The sequence below is a fragment of the Petaurus breviceps genome, unplaced genomic scaffold, assembly GCF_028583685.1.
Source record: "Petaurus breviceps papuanus isolate PSGF00001 unplaced genomic scaffold, PetGlider_PUasm1.0 523, whole genome shotgun sequence".
NCBI classification, from domain to species: domain Eukaryota; kingdom Metazoa; phylum Chordata; class Mammalia; order Diprotodontia; family Petauridae; genus Petaurus; species Petaurus breviceps.
Genome location: NW_027186356.1, coordinates 3028725 through 3049269, shown reverse-complemented (window position 1 = coordinate 3049269; position 20545 = coordinate 3028725). Strand labels below are relative to the sequence as shown.

Below are 20545 nucleotides of genomic sequence, written 5' to 3'. Positions count from 1 at the left end.
TTGGGGGAATTAAACATAAACCTCCAGCTGGACTTGCTTTGTACATGGAGCATAAAGGAGACAGACATGATTCTAAAGTTTCTAGCTGGGGATACTGGGAAAATGATGACACTGAAAAAATGGGGGGATTGGTTTGGGGAGAAGCACATAGTGGGTGCAAAGGTCACCAGTAATAATATGAGTTCACATTTACAGAGTGATTTATGGCTTCAGAGAATCTTCCTAAAAATAATCCTATAAGGTATATCTGTTAAGTACATATGTTAAGTAGGATCAACCTGGCACATAGCAGGCCTTAATAAATGTTTACTGGTTGATAAAATGAAGAAGGTGAGGCTTAGAGATTACATGACAGAAGTCACACAACCAGTAAATATCTAAGCCACCAGGTCTGTCTGGATGTCAAGCCCAGGCCACTATCCCCAACAGGCATTCTCCTTCACCCTCATTCACCCTCTCTGGAGTTTGTGATGCTCACGGCCACCCCTTCCCACTAGAGAGAGCACGGCCTCCTCCAAGCCTCAAAGACACCATGTTCTCCTGGATTTTATTTTCTTCTCTATCTCCTTTGCTGGCTCTTCCTCCTCTTCCTGACTCCTTAAAAGGGGCCTGTTCTTAGCCCTCTTCTCATCCCTGTCCGCTTTTCCCTTTATGATCTAACCTCATCCACTCTCGTGCCTTCCACCCATACCTCTGTGGCTCCCTAACCTCTATTTTCACATTGGCAGACTGGCACCTCCAGCTGTCTCAGGAACATCTCCGACTGAACGTCTTAGATCCAACATGTCCCATACATGTCTGGCTATGTCCCTGTCTCCCTTCAGAGTTCCTTATTTATGTCTCTGGTACCCCTGATGTGAAACCGTGAGATTATCTTGGACTCTTCCCCCCCCGCCCCGCACTTCTCATATTCAATCAGTTGCCAAGCTGTACTGCCTGCCTGTCTCTGTATCTAGACCTGTGATTTCAGTGGGGTGAGGAACTCTCCTTCTACCAACACTCACTGGCAGTCACCCTACAATTCTGAGTCTCAAGAGCTGCCTGAGGCATTGAGAGGCAAAGTGCTTTGCCCAGTTGCAGAGTTAATGGGTGTTACAAGTGAGACTCAACCCAATAATCCTGACTGCAGCTACTTTCCCCCTGACCTCTCTATGTAGAGACCCTCACTAGATCTGCCTGGATCATAACAGTCTGATTTGCTCCCTACTCTGGTCCATCCTTCTCACCCTGCCCAAAAGAAGCATCTCAATGCACAGATCTGCTCACATGTCCCTCTCTTCAGAAGCCTTCCCTGGCTGCCTATCACTTACAGAGAGCTTGTCTCACTCCCTTGGCTCAGCCGTCACAGTCAGGGGCATGGCACTTTCCAGCCTTTTCTGACACTGCTACCCCTCCAGGTACTCCATGCACCAAATGTGCCCCCTCTTCCAGCTGCAGCCCATGCTGTCCTGTGTCTCTATGGTCCTCTGCATCTGGAATGCCCTCTTCCCCATCTACTCATCATTTATTTTATTTTTAGATTATTAATTGGTGCTTAAATTAGATTAAAACTTAATTGGTAATCTCTATTTCCCTGTCATTTCCCTATGTTTCCACCACAGACCCTCATTCCTATAATCTAATCTTCAGCAGCAGCAGCAGAAACAACAACAAAATAGATTTCAAGCTGGAAAGGACCTCAGAAGTCATCTAGTCCAATGCCTTCATTTTACAGATGAGAAAACTGGCCTTGAGCAGTTCTGTGACTTCCTCAAGGTCCCCAACAAGACTCCGGAATGCTGTGCTCTTCCTGCTGCACCACACTCCCTCTCCTCCTCAGGCCAAACAAATCTGTCTGCACTAGTTGTGTCTGATGATATCTGCCTCTTTGGGTACCCACTGTTCTACCTTCCCATTGAGAGTTAGGGTCAGTCCTCTGATGTCATGCTTCTTATTCATCCTTGCCCAAATCAGACTAGACTCCTCTAATATATTTCAGGTGACATGACATATCATACAATCTGGGCATCATCTCTTGATTCCAAGGCTTACCTACAGACCCCTGGCCAGTGACTTCAGTTTTCTGGGCCTTGGCTTCCCTGGCTTTGCAATGAGGAGGTGGGAGTAGATGGCCTCCAAAGTTCGTTCTTTCTGTACGTGGGTCATTCTGTGATCCCAGATTGTGAGTTCTGGGTGGGCAGGGACTGTGCCTTATCTAAACTCTGCATGTCCTCCAGTGCCTAGCACAGGGATCAATACTCAGAGGGTACTTTCTATTTGCTCAATTAAATTTGCATAGTGGAAAGAAAGCTGGATTTGAACGAGAGGATCTGGGTGTGAATTTTATGGTCTGTTTCTCTGTGAACCTTAGTTTCCTCATCTGAAAATGAAGAAGTTGGATGACCCTCCAACAACCTTTCAAGTCTCTCTCAGCTTTAAATCTTAATGATTGAACTGCAGTAAATTAGGAACACTGATAGAAGTGAGGTGGTGGCCTGGGACCTGGAGTGCAGGTCAGAGGTCAGGGATGAAGATGCAGATCTGGGAAGCCTCAGCTTTAAAGTGGCATGCCTGAAGCTGGGAAGGTGGATGAGCTCCCCTATGGAGGGGATGGAGAGAGGCAGAAAGGTAGCGGACTGAGAGGCACCCGCGGCCAAGGGGAGCCTGCAAAGGAGAGTGAGAAGAAGCAGTCTGAGAAGCAGGAAAAGAGCAGGAAAGAGCACCCTCATGGGAGGTTTGGACAGAAGTACCAGAAAGGAAAGAGAGGGGAAAGAAGGAGGACCAAGGAAAGAGCTCCGGCCTTGGCAAGAACGAGAACCCTGATGCATCTGTAGCCAAGGACCTTGGCAACACACAGCTACAGATCTGCCCTAGGCTGGAAAACAGACCGTGGCAAGCACCAGGCAGAACCAAAGAGCTTCCTGCCCATCTCCTCCGCTCCCTCCCTTCCAGAGTCCTGGGAGAAAGGCAGGCTGGAGGATCCTAACACACAATGGACTGCCTCCGGACATAGGGAGCCCCCAGTCTCTGGACATCTTTAAGTGGTGGCTTATCCTGTCAGGGACATTAGGGAGGATATTCCTGTTTTGACAGAAATGGTACTAGGCCCCCTGTGAGGCTAATTCCAACTCTGAGATTCCGTGATATTCATTTTATAGACAGAGAAACTGAGGGTCACAGAAAAGTGCCTTGCCTCACACAATTCCTTAAGTGGTATTGCTGGGATGTGAACCTGGACCTCCTGACTCCTGGTCCAGCATAATTCCCACTGTACTCTGTTAGAGAAATCAAACGTGAGTCCAAGGGCTCTGACATTACTATGAAATTATGACGTCCTTACAAAAAAGTCATCCACTCCTGTTTCTCGGGCCCCAGTACCCCAGCTCAGGACAAGAGCAGCCTCCCAGGAAGGGGCCATGGCATCCTGCCTTCCACCCAGGGATTCACTGAGCTGAAGATAATTGAAGCTGCATATGGTGGATCCCTGGGCATCAGTCCTGGCTTTGTCATTAGGTGGCCTTTGGGCAAGTCCCTGCCCTTCTCTGGGATCTATAAAATGAAAAAGTGATCCCTAGAGGCATTTCCAACTACAGCACACTGTGATTTTGTGAGAGGTGATGGGAGCCACATTCCCAGGGTCAGAAAACAAGTAGAACCCTGGGAGTTTAGAGGCCTGGGTTCTGGTTTCTATCTGCTTCTACCTTGTGGAATGACTCTGGCTCTCAAGGGAGAATACTGGACTGGGAGTTAGGAGACTTGATTTTGAATATAGTGCTTCCAATTTCTAGATGTAATAAAAATTAATAATAGTGCTTTAAGGTTGGCTAAGTACGTAACATGTTATTTCATTTAATCTTCACAATAACCCTGCGCTTTTACTATCTCTGTTCTACAGATGAGGAAGCTGAGGCAGAAAAGGTGAAGTGACTTGCCCAGGGCCACACAATTATTAAATGTCTGAGGCAGGATCAAACTCTGTTCTCCCTGTCTCTAGGTCGAGTTCTATGTACTATACTACATAGCTGTCCATACAGTACTGGTTAAGCCTCCTGTCTTTGGATCTTGGCTCCTCTTCCACTACAGATTGAGGGTGACGAATTAAATGGTTGCTAAGTTCCTTTCTCTAAGCTCTGGCAGTCTGTGCTCTAAGGGGCCTTCCCAATACTAACATTCTTACCTGGATTATTAGACGATCTTCTAATTGGCTGTCCTGGTTCTCCTATCTTACTATAAAGCTGCCAAAAATAATCTTCCTTCTAATCTTGCTTGCTTTCATTTGTTTGTGCAACTAACATCCAAATCGCCCCCCCCCCCTCCAAATTCCCTAAGAGGAAAGAAATAGTGCTCCCATGGAATCCTGACCTCTTTAGCTAGAGCAGAGTGTGAATGAGGCCCAAGGATTCACTGTATGAGTGGCAGGTGGGAGAGTTAGAGGGGCTCTGGAGAGGAGCCAGGAAAGGAAAGGCCAAGAGCCCTGGCTCCTGCCACCTCAAGCCCACCACAGCTTCCTGAGGCCTCCATTCGTGGAGTCATCATTCATTCCCCAGCTATTTAGTGAATTTCCCCAATGTACAGGCACTGTCCACAGGTACAAATGGTCCCTGCTCTTACAAAGCTCCAAGTCAATCCAGTAGGGAAAAATAGAACATCTGTACATATGTAACTCCATGCGAGACACATGGGACAGAATTCCAGGGCCCTGAGGTAGATGAGGCCATGTCTGGATGGGAGAAGGAGGAACAGCTCCTCGGAGGAGGTAATAAGCAGATTTTGATAGGGGTGAGATGACTAGGGAGCTCATTCTAGGCAGAAAGAACATGGTAAAGCAGGACAAGAAGGGACATTGTCCAGGGAAGCAATGCCCACTTGGGATGAAACATCAGGCAAAGTGACAGGCTAGGGTCAGGTCAAGTCCAGGACTGGGGTTCTGGAGCACCTACGGGAAGTATCTGAGTGGGAGCGAGATGTGACCAGAGGTGGACATTTGGATGATGCTTCTGACAGCCTGTGGACTGGGGCCGGGGCGGGCAGACTGGGAGCAAAGAGGCCAGCAGCAGCAGGTCAGCCATAAGAGACGGAGGTGCTGAGTGGAAAGGAGGAGGTGGATAGGAATGACCACGTACAGAGGCAGGAGACTAACTGGAAAGAAGTATGGGGAGAGAAGTATGGAGAGAGCCATGGGGAGTTTAAAGTACCAGTGTGATATCCAGATGGAGATATTTAGCAGAAGGCTGGAAATCTGGCTTTTAGCCCAAACAGCAAATGGCTATAGATAAAGATTTGAGAGTCCGAATGGAGGGTGTGGGAACAGATGAGACTGTGAAGGCCAAGTGTGCAGAGACAGAAGTGGCTGAGAAGAGTGACAGAAGATTGGTCAGAGGGAGGAGGAAAAGACGGATTTGTGCAATGTCTTTGTTGTTGTTCAGTTGCTTTTCAGTGGTGTCTGACTTTTTGTGACCCCATTTGGGGTTTTCTTGGCAAAGATATTGGACTGGTTTGCCATATCCTACTCTAGCTCATTTTACAGATGAGGAAACTGAGGCAAATAGGGTTAAGTGACTTACCTAGGGTCACACGGCTAGTAAGTGTCCAAGGTTGGATTTGAACTGAATGCAGAGTCTTCCTGACTCCAGGCTCACTGCACCACTCAGTGTGCAATATTATAGGGCCATAGTATATTTGAGGTGAAGGAAGCTTTCCCATTACCTAGTTCTAGTCCTTTGGGTTATAGGTAACTTAGAACCCAAGGAAAGAGTTGCTTCTGGTGTAAAATGATGGGGTGGATGTAGATGATCTTTAATAGCAATAACTCACTTTTTCCTGGGGCAGCTAGATGGCGCCATAGTACACAGAGTGCTAGGAGGGAAATCAGAAGGACCAGAGTTCAAAGGTGACATTTGCTAGCTGTGTGACCCTGGGCAAATCACTTCACCCTGTTTGCCTCAGTTTCCTCTTCTGTTAAGTGAGCTAGAGAAGGAAATGCCAAATCCCTCCAGCATGGGGTCACAGAAAGTTGGACAGGACTGAACAGCATGGTTTTTTTCCTAGCTCTTTCAGGCCACAGAGCACAAAAGCAATCCTGGGAAGTGGAGTCCAGGTCTCCCATCTGCCTCCAAGGCTGATGCTTTTGAGACTCCACCCAAGCATTTTCTCCATTTCCTTTCAGCTTCCCCACTGCCTGGGCCATGTGCCGACGTTCCACGTTCTATTGTTCCCAGGCCCCTTTTAGCTCTGACACTAGGAGAGTGCTAAGGAGGAGCCTCTCTGGGGAGAGGAACTGGAGCACACTGGACCATTTGGTAGTCACCTGAAGACTGAAGGTGATTTGTACAAGCAGATGTAAAGTGAGAAGAACCAGGTAAACCATTTATACAATAATAACACTGTAAAGACTCAAGGGCTCTGATCACCCCACCCTAGTGACCAACCAGGATTCCAGAACAGGGTGAGGAAGCCTGCTGCCCACCTCCGGAATGAGAGTGAGGGGCCGGGCCATCAGGGTGCAAACCGAGACATGCCTTTTTGGACTCGGCCAATGTAGGAATTTTCTTTTTGCTTGACCATGCATATTTGTCACACCAATTTAGTGTTTTCTTTTTCAATGGTAGAGGGAGAAAATAGATTTTTGTTAAATGGGAAAAAAAAAGAACTCAGATTTTAGAAAAGACAAGGCACTTCTCTGGAAGGCACCCTTTGGAAGCAGGGCCAGCAGGGCATTTCAGATCACAGTGACTTTTTGGAAGTCAGACATGGCCCCCCCACCCAGGTGGTGGGGAAGGAAGGCAGAAGAAAGTCAGCCATTTACTTGCTGTACAGTGTGTGGCAGACGCCTGCTCAATCCTGGTGCTGTTTCTGCAGGCGGCCACCTCCATCTGACAATGGTTTTGGTAGATGACTCCATCGGATCCGCACACAGGGTCTCCGTCATAGCCGCAGTCCCGGGAGCAGAGGCACTGTTCAAAGGACTCCTCAGCCAGGCAGCCCGGGACGTTGTTGCACGGACCGTTGTGAACCAGACCTGAAAGAGTAGCAGGCAAAGGGCTGGGGAGAGAACAACTGAGGCAGACAGAGTGTTGGAGGGTGCACTCCCCCCTCCCTCTCTGGGATTCCCTGCAGGACTCCCAGTGGAAGGCAGCAGCAGCCCAGAGGGCTGGTGAGGAGGACTTGAAGAGACCTTGCTGGTGTGTCCTTGCAAATACATCCTGGGAGAGTGTGTGGGGGTCAGTATGGTGGGGAAGGTGTTCCAAGCCACTCCAGCATTCTGCTTATTCATACTCCTCTCTAATTCTCTATCCCAGGCCACACAAAAAGCTTTTCTAGACCTTCTCTTCTTTCCTCAAACTCCCCATCCCTCCTTTTACCTTGGCTGAGGACCTCGCCTCTTACTTTGCTGAGGAAACTGAGGCCATCTGTCTTGAGCAATCTTCTCCACTTTCCTCCCTCTCAAACCCTTTGACATTAGCTCCTGCTAGTCCCTCATTCCCAGCAGTCTCAGATAGTGAGGTGATCCTTCTCCTCGCCAAGGGCAAGCCCTCTGTATGCATGCCCTTGATCTCGATCCCCTTCTATCTGCTCCCTAGGTCATTTCCCCTGCCCCCTTCATCATTCACTTTTCCCTGTCTATTGGTGCCTTCCCTACTTGCTCAAAGCTTTGCATGGGGCACCAACATGTTCCTTCATATATTTTGTTGTTGTTCAGTCATTTCAGTTGGGTCCGACTCTTCGTGACCCCATTTGGGGTTTTCTTGGCAAAGATGCTGGAGTGGTTTGCCATTTCCTCCTCCAGCTCATTTTATAGATGAGGAAACTTAAGACAAATAGGGGTAAGTGACTTGCCCAGGGTCACTCAGTTAGCAAGTGGTCAGATTTGAACTCAGGAAAATGAGTCTTCCTCACTCCAGGTGTTGTGCTCTATTCACTGCCTACCATCTAGCTGCCCATAGTAGGTGCTTAATAAATAATAATAATAAATGTTATTCATAAATGTTTAATTTTATAATCTAATAATAAATGTTTATTGGACTGGTTTATTGGTTTGAACATGTCTAAAACAGAACTCACTCCCTTTCCCCTCAAATTTCCCCTTTACCTTTCCTATTTCTGTTGAGGGTGCCATCATTCTTCTGGTCTCCCATGCCTGTAACTACAGCATATCCTGGACTCCTCACCATCTCTCACCCCATATATCCAATCAGTTTCCAGATTTTGCTGTTTCTACCTACACAACATCTTTCATCTCAAAACCCTTCTCTCCTCACACAGTCGCCAATCCCAGCTCATACTCATATACCTTCTCACCTGGACCACTGCAACTTCCTCCTAATTTGTTTCCCTGTCTCAAGTCTCTCCCTGTGCTAATTCATCCTCCCCACAGCTGCCAAAGTGAGTGACATTCTCTAAGTGCACATCTGATTGTGTCACTCCCCTCCTCAATAAACTGCAGTGGCTAATTTTTGCTGCTCAACCCAATATAATCTCCTCTTTCTGGCTTTTAAGGAGCTTCCTAACTTGGTTCCAGCCTGCAGTTCCAGACTCATCATATAGCACTCAGCCATCCAGCCAAACTAGTCTTCTCTCTGTTCCTCACAGGTGGCACTCCACGCCCCACTTCTGTGACTGTGCTGGCATGACCTCCATGTCAGAGAATTCCCCGCTTCCTCTAAGATACAGCTCAAGGACCAATTCTACGTGGAGCCTTTTCTGCTCTCAATCACTAGTGATCTCCCAAACCATCTTGCATTTATTCTGCATGTATATTTACATCTGTCTATGCTGTCTTCCCCAGAGAATGGAATCCTTGAGAGCAGGAATTTTTATTTTTTCTCTGTACCCCCAGTGCCAGCACAGTGCCTGGGACATAGGAAGGGGATTAACAAATATTTGCTGATTAACTGAGTTAGAGATGAGAAAATGAATTTAATTAGTAATATATGTCTTTTTCTGGAGGTTTAGCTATGGGAGGGGAGAGATATAGGACAAGAGCTTGAAGTCATGGATGGGTCAAATGGAGGATTTTTTTTTTAAGGATGAAGAGACTTGGTCATGTTTGTAGGCAACAGGAAAGGATGGAGTAGATAAAATGAAAGTAAAGCTGAGAAACAGAGAGAAGCACATTCACTGAGGAGGGGCCTGGATGGAGGACACAATGCAGTACCCAGTAGGTTAGTGGGTCTTATGGAGGCCAGATCTAAACTCAGCAAGATGACTCAGTCTGATTCCAGGCCCAGCTCTCTATCTGCTGTGCCGCCTTAATGAAATTATTCTGGTTCTTTTTTTGAATTTGAATATTCTATCTTCTCTGATAAATGAGCCTCAGGAAAATGTGTTCTTTTGACCTGGATTTTGTGGAAAGAGGTAGGTAGAAGAGAAAGAGGAAAAGGGGTACTGGAAGTGAGAGCCCACACCCAGGGCAGCAGAGGAAATGGAGAAGGTAATCAGGAACAAAGGCTGGCAATGCTGGTAACTTGGAGGACCAGGGAGTTCCAGGAGGTGCACAGTACCTTCAGCGGGGGTTCAGTGATCAGTGAAGCCTTAGAAACCAGTGAAAAGAATAAGCCCTCAATCTGAAAGCAAAGATCCCCTAAACCAGCTCCAAGCAGAGGAGTCAGTGCCCTGGGAACCTGACTGTTATTTACTACGGCTTAAGACCCATGGGAGGATTCCTTTACAGATGGTGGTGGTGGTGATATCAGTGGTGAAGATGATGGTGCTGGTGACTGTGGAGGTGATGAGACAGTGAGATGTCACAGGGGACAGAGTACCAGACTTGGAGCCTGGAAGACCTCAGCTTGAAGCCTGCCTCAGACACTCAGTAGCCGTGTGATCCTGGGCAAGCCACTTACCCTGTCTGCCTCAGCATCGTCGCTATCTGCCAGCGTGATGAGCATAGTGGCTGTGACGCCGTACAGGACGGTGATGATGACAATGGTGAGAGCTTTCCCTTTTGGAAGCAAGCTGTAATTTATTTGTTTGATTTTTTTTGCTGACCTAAGGCACGGAGATAGATGATTCCTGCACTGGTCAGGGTCAGACTAGATGACCTCAGAAGTCTCTCTCAATTCTGAAATTTTAGAATTCTATGACGTATTTCAATTCTGTGTTTCATAGGGCAGAGCAAGCCAGATGTGAAAAGAATTGCTGCTGGGAGAAAAATGTTGACATTTTAACAAGCTCTCAATTGGGGTTCAGACTGACTTGGGTTGAAAGCCTCAAGGTACTTGTTGTTATTTAGTCATTTTTCAGTTGTGTTCGACTCGCTGTGACCGCATTTTGGGGTTTTCTTGGCAAAGATACTGGAATGTCCTTTCCCTCTCCAGCTCATTTTACAAATGAGGAAACTGAGGCAAACAGGGTTAAATGACTTGCCCAGGGTCATACAGCTAGAGTCTAAGGCTGGATTTGAATTCAGGTCTTCCTGACTTCAGGCCCAGCACTCTGCCTACTGAGCCACCTAGCTGCTCATCTTGGTCCTTCCCAAGTCGAGCAGTTGTGTCCTTGCCAAGCCCCAGAAACTTACCAGGTCCTTGACTGGCAGAACTTTCCACCTCATTGCAAGTGGGCCCATCGCACAGTTCCCTGGCCAGGGGGCTGCTTTCACTGACATTATAGAAGCGGGTGGCTTCAAATGCTGCATGGAGAGAACATAGACAAGGTTAGGACTGCTCAGAGCAGTAGCAAGCGGAGCCAGGGAGCTACAGGGTGGCTGTCCTCGGAAGGGCCTACCGGGTTCATAGTAGTCGTACACGGTGATTGGCATGGGGGCAGTCTTCCCAACAATGTACTCTCGGAAGGCCTGGAATCTCACGCAGGTCAAGCACTGGCTTGGAATCTACAGAAAGACAGTGTATAGTTAGCTCTAGCTGTTGGTGGTTCTAGACCTGATTGCATGGCTAGAAAGCAGAGAGTGGGGAAGAAATAGCTAAGACTTCAAAAAAGAGAGATAAACCAGATGCTTGTTTCCCCAAAAGAGAGGGTTTCTATTATTCATTGTTTAAAAAAAAAATCAACACTAAGTAGACACAAACAATCAAGGAGTGATGTGCTTGGGGATTTGAAGTCTAAGGATTATGGAATCTCTCCCCTAAGTCTCTATTTCCCTAGTCATAAATACTTCAATACTTCAAGGTTCTCTGATTTTATCCCAAAGCCACCAGGGCCTTAGCTGCTCATCTTCCTGGATTTCTGGCCATGAAGAAATTCATCCTCTATTAGTCAACTTTCTGCTGGTGATTCCATTCAATTCAAAGCCTATTGTCCACAAGGAAACATATCAGAAGAGTGAAGGAGGGCTCCTGCCTGCAAGGAGATTCCATCCTATTGAAGAGGATAAAAACAGGTGCAGATAAATAAGCACGATGATTTAAAGAGGGAGATAATTCTCCTAAATGGGGAGACCTAGCAGTGTCAGGACATGGCAGGCCAAGCCTGGGGATCAGGCAGTGGGCCAGTTTGGCTAGATCAGAAAAGTGCATGAATAAGAATAATCTGAAACATGTTTGGAAAGTTAGGCTGAAGCCAAACTGAAAATCCTTAAATACCAGGGTGAGGAACCTATATTTTATGCTGGAGGCCACAGGAGACAATATTTGCATTTTCTGAGGGAGAGAGTGACATGGTCCCTTAGGAGGGGCTTGATTTCAGCATCCAATGGAGGATGAAAGGGCCTGGAAACTGGAAAAGCAATAAAGAGGCTGCCACAGTGATAGGTGTTGGAACCAGGGTATGTCACGGGAGTGGAGAGAAGGGAACTTATGTAAGAGAGGTGACGGAGGGAGGCCAGACAAGACTTGGCAAACTGCTTAGAAATGGAGGTTAAGGAAGAAAGAGAAGTCAAGGAGGACAAAAGAGTTCAATGACCTAGGGAACCAGGAGGATGCTGGCATCATCAACAGAAACAGGGACATCAGGGAGGTGAGGAAAGTATAGAGGGGAAAATGAATTCTGGGCATGTGGAGTTTGACATTCAGTAAGAAACGTCTAACAACTACTTGTCAATGTGGGACACAGATTTGGGAGTCATCTGCTTAGGGAGGGAAAAGGGAGCAGAGAGATCACTAAGGGATTAAGTGAAAAGAATAAAGCCCAGCATACAGACTGGGTTAACACCTCTGCTTAGGGAGGGTTAAAGGAGTAAGAAAGGTCAGACAGCTGAGAGGAAGGAAGGAATGAATGAATGAGCATTGATTCAGCACTTGCTATGTGCCAAGCACTGTGCTACTTCTTTGTTGATACAAAAAACAAAAGTGAAGACAGTTCATGTCCTTGAGGAGCTCGTATTTTAAAGGGGCGTGGGGTGTGGTAATACATATTGGGGAACGATGGCCAGGAGGAGTATTTCAGTTTGGGGAGTTATAGGGACGCTGAGTTGAGTCACTGCCAAGTAGGCTGACACACGCTTTCAGGTAGCAATAGCCGTATTGCTTTGATTGCGGGTTCAGAACTAGAGAGCTGCGGTAGGGGAAGGGATCTTATCCAGAGGCTATAGAGAAGATGGTGGGAGAAAAAAACTGCAGCAAAGCTGGAACATTTGTTCTGATACATTGGGCTACATGGGAAGCAGTGATGTTTTCATCAACCAACCAATCAATCAACACTTATTGAATGCCTACCATGTGCCAGGCACTATGTTAAGCCATGGGGATAAAAAAAAGGCAAAAGACAGTCCCAGCCCTCATGGAGCTTATAATCCAATGGGGGAGAAAATATGCAAGCAAATATATAAAAAGCAAGCTATATACAGGATAAATAGGAAATAATTAACAGAGTGGGAGCTGAAAGGGTTAAGTGCTCCAGGGCATGGTTTCTGGGCTGGGTGGCTGGGAAGCTGGAAGGGAAATGAAGTGGAGAATGAGGAGAGAGCAATGTCATACAATCCAAGGGAGGTTAGAATCTCCAGGAGGAGATGGTGATGAGCCAGGCTTTCTACACTTAATGAAGCTCATCTTTGAGGAACTGAGTTTGTCACTGGGTTCATAAGGGAAATCTTTTCAGGTGTTTAGTCCTGCCAGGACCCAAGGTCACCTCTATGCCAATATGGTGCCTTGGAGGACTTTAGTGGAGGTATCTGTAAAATACTCAAATGGGTTTGAAACTCATGAATTGGGAGTTCCAATCAGTGATGCAGACAGCCACATTCATGCCTGCCCATCCCACAAAACTCTTATCTATGTACTCCCCAATATGCTAGAGATCTTTCTCATTTTTCCATGTATTTCAAAGGTATTGGTGGTACACTCTAGTCATCCATCTATAATTTCTTGCCTTGCCACACAATCAACACATCTTCTCTTCCTATTACATGTTTCCTTGATGACATTTTTAGTCCTATTCTTCAGAGTTCCTCATTGTGTGCTGACACCCACCATGTGCCTCTCCATTGCCCTTTCTGTGATACTTGGTTTTTAATTCTTCAGAGACCCAATGGCATATAGCAACCCTGGAAGATTGTCGGTATTAAAATATGGGCCTTTGTTTCCATGGGAAGATTGGGGTCCTTCTGCAGTTTCCTAGAGGCAATCTATTCTAGTCTCCTCTTTCTGTTCAACTCCAGGTTGAATTCACTGTCCCATCTGTATTGACTGTCTTCGACATACATCCTGATGGACAAGCTCTAGAATTTCTTCCACATGTATATCATAATCTGTCCAATAGGCATTTTTTATCCATTTGGCCTTTACATATAATGTATATATATAATATATATATAGATAGGCCAAACTCCTCTGAGTGGTTACATATATTTTTCAGCAGTCTTTAAAGTTAAGTGTTCTAAGGCTTGATGTCACCAAGCACAGTGTTATCTACAAGGAATATCCATTCACAGGAAAATCCTCTTCAACTTTAAGTCTGCACTGAATCTATTCCATGGTAAGTATACATTTCCCTTATATATTATGTGTCTTGTTTGATGTTTACCATCAGAATATACTTCGTTGTTGTTCAGTTGTGTCCATCCCTTTGTGACCCTGTGGACCACACTGTCCATGGGGTTTTCTTGGTAAAGACAATGGAGTGGTTTGCCATTTCCTTCTCCAATGTATTAAGGCAAGCAGAGGTTAAGTCACTTGTCCAGGGTCAAACAGCTAGTAAGTGTCCGAGGTTGGAATTGACTTTTGGTTGTCCTGATTACAGGTCCATTGCCTTATCTACTGAGCCACCTACATGCTTCCTTAGAGAGTTCTTAACATGGTTATTTCTGTTGATAAATCTTGCAAGTTAGCTTGAACAATTTTTCTGTGTAGGTGGGAGATACTGTCAGAAGAGAAACTTTAAGGTCTCACTTTGCTCTACTGGATGAAATACTTTTTCATAATCAGCAAATGAGATCCTATATTCACTACAACTTCTAGGCAACTGCAAAATGGTAAAGATGTGGCCCATTTTTGGATGTCACCTGCTTGCTTGTTCCCTCCCAGTACTTTAATTGAGGATACCATCAATTTGTGTCTCGAGAACACACATATTTCTATAGTCGGGATGGTAGGCATATAGGTCAATAGTTGCTGATATTTTCTAAGTTGCCTCTTTGATATTAATAAAGTCCAAGATTTTTTTTCCAAGCCTATGGTAATGCTTATTCAGATATCTTGCATGTCAATCCTTTGCATATCAAGTCCTTAGGACTCTCATAATTGTAGCTTTTCCTTTCTACATTTTGTCCAATCTAGCTGCTTTTCCTGTCCTTGTGCACTTTTGTGCCATTATGACTTTCCCTATAAGCATATAATGGGATGTTAGGGTCCCAGATTGAATGGTGGTTGAATGTCCTTGATGGTGAAAAGTTTGTTACAGTAATTATAGATCTTTTCCATTAAAAAAACAAAAACAAATTTTCTCCTTTCATTTTTGTCCTTGAATGCCCTTGGAATGACTTTGCTTAGTTGGACCTGGTAAAGGATAGATTATAATTCTGTACTCCCTTTCTTGTAAGGTTTTGAGGGGACCCAATGAGACACAGTATATAAAATGATTTTTAACTGTAAAATGTTATATAAATGTGAAACTATGACTGCTATTATCGTACCACAAACTAATCTTTCAACTCCCCGCCCCATTTGCTAGTGGTTTCTGTTTACTCGAGCTTTCTTGTACTTAATTATCTGTGAAAATCACTTTGTAATGTAAGCTTCTGGGGGCAGGAAGTCTCACTTTTAACTTTGTAGGCACCCAGCTCTGAAATTAAGAACCAGCACTACTGGACATGTAACAAATGTTAGATGCACTTTCCGATGTCAAGTTGTCTCTGCTATCTCCCAATACCCTTGTGATACTGACAGTGTAGGTAGCTTCTGATGAGGCTGGCAGCACAACAAACAGAGCACTGGCATGGAAGCGGGAAGACCTGAGTTCAAATCCAGCCTCAGGCACTTACTAGCTGTGTGACCCTGGGTAAATCACTTAACCTCTGCTTGTCTTGGTTTCTTCATCTGTAAAATAGGGATAATAATAATACCTGAGGCTGTTGTGAGGAGCCAAATGAGACATTATTTGTACAGCGCTTAGTATAGTGCCTGGCACGTAGCAAACACCATATAAATGTTAGTTATTATTAATACCATCATGGAAGTTTGATGCTTTCCTTAGTAGAGCCAAAACCAGTGACAATAATTCACATTTTTATAGCACTTTCCTCACAACATTCCCAGGGAGACAAATAGTGCCAGAATTATTATACACTTTTCACAGATGAGAAAACTTCTGGTGCTGATGTGAAATGACTCCCTCAGATTCATAGGTTTCAATTTGTGGAACATGGATGAGAACCCATGGTTAGTGGAAAGAAGACTGAATTTGGAGTCAGAAAGCCCGCCTTCTTACACGGAGCTCTGACGGACATTTGTCAGTTGCATTATGTGAATGTGACCTCATTCTTTAAGTTTCTTTAAAATCAATTTTATTTTCAGTTTCTAATTCTCTCTCTCCTTCTTCCCTCTCCCCCTCCCAAAGAGAAGGCAAGAAAAACAAAACCCATTCCCCACATGTATCATGGAGCCTTGGCTTCATCACTTGGATTGCCCTCTGTCATGGGGCTGTTGTGGGCAAAGAGAGAGGAGCCCTCTGTGGAGAGACAGGCCAAGGAACTGTGATCGATTACCTCATCAAAATAGAAAAGGACTTTCCTTCCTTCAACTTCATATCTTTTGAGTCCAATCTGCTTGTTCATCAATAACTGGGGAAAAAAAAAACAAATACACACACATGTGCGCATGCACATGCACACACACACACACACACACACACACACACACACGGTTAAAGTTGATTTGTATTCCCAGAACACTCTTCTGGGAGCAAGCTGGGGGATAAGGATGCTGTGCAGGGGATACAGCTGGGGGAGAATACCCCTGAGCCCCAAACGTAATTTGATCTCCACAAGTGGGAGTCATTTGCAGACTCCTAGAATCACAAACCCTCTGGACTGGAGGGGCTCCAGGAGCCATCAAGCCTTTTCCTGCCCTACTCTGTTTCTGTGGCAAGGTCACTAATGGGAGCTCAGCAACCACATGTGCCATATCTTTTGGTCCCTGAGCAGCCATTCACCCAGGCTTGGCAACAAACTCATGCGGGTCCCAAGCTAGGTGACTTCTTACCTATGGCACTGCTGTCTCCCCCTCTCTCAGGACCAGACACCTGAGAAGACTAAATTATGTGTAAATGACAGAGTTCCTGACCCTCTTTGATCTTCCTCTAGCTTCCTTTACAGACAAAAGTCCTTTTTGTTTCTTAAAGCCTTCACTAACAGACTTCACTCAGTAATAGCCAGCCCCTCTCTCTGCTCACATCTCCTGTCCATCTCTGTGTCTTTTATGTATCTAAGTTGGTCACAGAGTTCCCCATAGAGCCACATCAGGATCGTTAGCTGGCTCCCCCCTTGCTTCCTCACCCGAGCCATTTTTGTCTCACCAGAATTTCATTCTCAAGAGCTTCTCACTCTTCCAGGTCTGCTTCCCTTATGCAATTTCAGGTCCTTGGATATTTTCTCTGAACTCTTTAAAATCTAGGATGCATGTCAGATTATCCCTAGATTTTCTTCCCTCTAGAATGAATTTTAAGATGGAAAGATCACCTCTTCCCAAGATTTCAGTTATTTTGAATATATATTCAAATATTCTATAATAGAGACAGAGTTTCCATTTGAAACTAAACCTGCTGGAGAGTTAGCATATTCGCTCACTCCCAGAGGAGCTGGAAGATTTCTCAGGGTGCCTCTCCAGTGGAAATGATCAGCAAAAACTGGGCCAAAAACTTTTTCCTCTCCTCAACCAGTCCTTACTGAGCAGCTCTAAATGCCCAACTTTGTCCTAGTTACTGCTGGTGGATTCCAGAGGAGAAGAATGGGCTTACAGTCTAGTGGAGGACACAAAACTCACGAACATGAACAATGAAACACTCCACACAGCAGCCTAGGAGAGAGGCAAGAGGAGAGGATCAAGAGTCCAGACACATGGGTCCAAGTCTCAGTCCTGATACGGGCTTACTGTGACAACAGGCAAATCATTTCACGTATCTGGGTCTCACTTTTCTCATCTGTAACAGGAGGGTTTTGTAAAGTTCAGACAATCTAAGGTTCCTTTCAATTATAACATTTTATGAATGCTATGGCTGAGTGCTAGGGACAATCCAAGGCCAGGAAGCTGGAAAGACAATTCGGATGGGCCCTGCTAGACTGAGTTTATCTTCACAGCTTTGTGATCACTTGCTTCCCTAGACTGGTACTCATGCTGTGGGGAGGCACAAATCTCAGGGGAACCAGATACACCCTTCATGTACCACAGAGAGGACTCTGGTAAAGAAGGTCTAGAACAAAACGTGGCCCTGTACTGCCCATTCATTACCAATGTCTTCCCTGCCAGCACTCTCTCATTTCTTACAAAAATGTTCACTGTTAATCACCCAACATTATTGCCGCTTCAATGCTCTTTCCATCTCAAGCCTTCTCATAACCAAATAATACATAGCAGAGCCTAGGAGCATGGCTCTAGGGTTGGAAGGGACCATATAGCTCCAACATCCTCAACTCTACAGGTGAGGGAACTGAAGACCAGGCAGGTTAAATTTTCCACAGGGTTGTACAAGTAGTCAGCATCAGAAGTGGGATTTGATAAGACATCCCCTGTCCTCCTAGAACTCACAGCCCAGTAAGGGGATAAGACACAAAGCCAGATAACTATAGTACACATTATTACATGATGGAGAGTCGTAAAAATGAAGTTCTGTGTGAGGCCCGAAGAGAAGGCTGTTATTGATTGGGAGCATCAAGGAAGGCTCTATAAAGGAGGTGGCATTGGGCCATGGGTTCATGAATTCAATAGGCCAAGAGACATCAGCATTCCCAAGTCCTGCTATGGACCCATTGGCAAAATCCACTGTCCCAGTATCCTGGTAGATGTAGATCGATAGAAGTCTCAGAAAGGTAAGATCCATACACTAGAATACTCAGGATAGGCCTCATGGAGGAGCTGGGCTGCAGTTAGGCCTCAAAGGATGGAATGGATTTTAGAAATAAGCAGAGGAAAGTGTACTTTCATCCTGACCCAAATAAGAGGGACCATTCAGAAATATTCCCAAAGCAGAAACTCCCCCTTCAGGGTGTCGGCTCCTATGTCCCCCACAAAGCATGCACAGAAGTGACCTACAATTATGCATCACTGTTTCCAACAAGGTGACCACAGCCTCCTGATGGCTGCTTCCCATGTACTGTGCCTAATGCCAGCAAACATCCTGTCCCTAGCTGACCCAGGGTGCCCATAAAGGATGTGGGAGGAGTCTCAGACAGTCCCTCTAACTCCTAGGAATGGAGCCATTTTCTTATAAATGTCAGGGCAATGAACCAGACCTACATGGAGCCTAGAGAGAACCAGGTACTTCTATGGGACAGAATGAATGTGGCCATGAGGCAGCCAAGTCTGCTTTCCCACACTCTGGTCTTATGAATTCCTGGTAGAGACACAGCTATAAAAGCTGCTGCCACATGTCCTTCTTTCACCATCATTAATGAGCAAGCATCAAATTTACCTCCCCCAAGAAGCAGGCAGGACAGGGTCACTGGCCTTGTGACTGGGGGACCCTGCAGGGAGACCATTTCTCAGCACATACCCTTTCTCTGATGAGCTGCAAGGCTGAAACCCCTGGGAAGGACTTTGGTCAGCTGAAGTCACATTTGCTTGGGAACACTCCATGCTGTCAGTACATTGTCATGTCAGGAGGATTTGTGGAGAGCCAGGTGGCAGTGGACTCATCATTAAAAAACCAAGGATCTCCAGATGGTGGGAAGTCCCCCTGCCCACATTCTACCTGATGACAGAGTCACAGAAGATGCAGAGACAGGCAGAGAGACAAACAAAATGAAAAAGATAGAGATAAAGACAGTGAAAAAAGGTGTAGGAGAGGAAGAAGAAGAGAGGGAGAGAAGAGGGGGAGGGAGAGGAAGGGAGAGAAAGAGGAAGGGAAGGAGGAAGAGAAGAAGGGAAGGAGGGAGAGAGGGAGGAAGGGAGGGAGGGAGGAAGAGAAGAAGGGAAGGAGGAAAGGAGTGAAAGAGGGAGGAAGGGAGGGAGGGAGAGAAAAATAGACAGAGACAGAGAGAATGCCCAGAAGAAAGAAAATGAGGGAAAAGTCGAAGCTGAGACCAAATGAACTAATATGTGGCAGTAATGGAGGACCCTGGTACAAAAGGCAGGACAATGACCAGCCAACTCTACCAATGACCCAGGCTGGAGGGAGCTTCAGAGAAGGGGGCCCTTTGCTAGTGTGACCTCAGAGGGAGCTGCAGGCCTCAAAGCTGATACTGTGAGGTCCAAGTACTTGAGCTACGTCAGAGTATGTGGGATTCATCATGCTGAAAGAGCTCTTATGATTTTAGATCTTGAGTAGCCAAATTCCTCCCCTTTGGTAAAAATGAAGTTCCAATCTTGGGAATACATGGAGGGTGGGGTATCTGTGGCCTATGTCACTCTTGGAAGTTCTGCCTCTTACATGGTAGAAGAATATATGGTGTCTCCAGAAGATGGTGACCAGTATGGCGAAGAGCCTGGAAATCACGTCAGGAGAGTAGAAGGGCCTTGAGAAGAAAAACCTTGGAAGAGAAATGTCAGCTCTCTTCAAGTATTGGAAAGTCTGTTATATGGAGGAGGGTGGCACTGGGAGCAATGGGAACAAATCACCGGGTGGCAAATTTTAGTTTACTACAAAAAAGACCATCGAATGATGAGTACCATGCAATAATGAAACAGCTGAGCTGAATTCGGCTGCCTCGGCATAGGACATTGAGCTCTCCAGTCCAGCACTGGTATCTTTGGGCAGAGGCTGCAGAGGAAGCTTCGTCCCTGCAGGAGGTTAGATCAGCTGGCCTCTGGGATGTGGCATCTCTGTCCCTTGGCCCACGTTGTTTCCTTTGCCCGTGATGTCCCTCTCCTTACTGTTCAGTTTCTACCCATCCTTTAAGGCCCAGCTGCGATGCAGCCTCTCTGTCCCAAGCTCCTACCCTGTCAACAGTAACATCCCTCCTCAGACTACACACAGCATTGCCTTTGCTCTCTCTACTTGGTTTAGGGGTTGCCTTGGGCTTCAC

General features: G+C 45.9%; 1 protein-coding gene across 1 annotated transcript in view; it reads right to left on the bottom strand.

Annotated features, from left to right (window-relative positions):
• Positions 1-6304: 6304 nt before the first annotated feature.
• CPAMD8 (C3 and PZP like alpha-2-macroglobulin domain containing 8) overlaps positions 6305-20545 on the bottom strand; it is a 172004-nt gene continuing 157763 nt past the window's right edge. Inside the window, exons 37-40 of the mRNA XM_069102094.1 lie at positions 16073-16147; positions 10702-10807; positions 10496-10606; positions 6305-6997 (exon numbers count right to left, since the gene is read on the bottom strand). Coding sequence (XP_068958195.1) covers positions 6723-6997; positions 10496-10606; positions 10702-10807; positions 16073-16147 — 567 coding nt within the window. The 3' untranslated portion in view covers positions 6305-6722. The remainder of the gene's footprint in view (positions 6998-10495; positions 10607-10701; positions 10808-16072; positions 16148-20545) is intronic.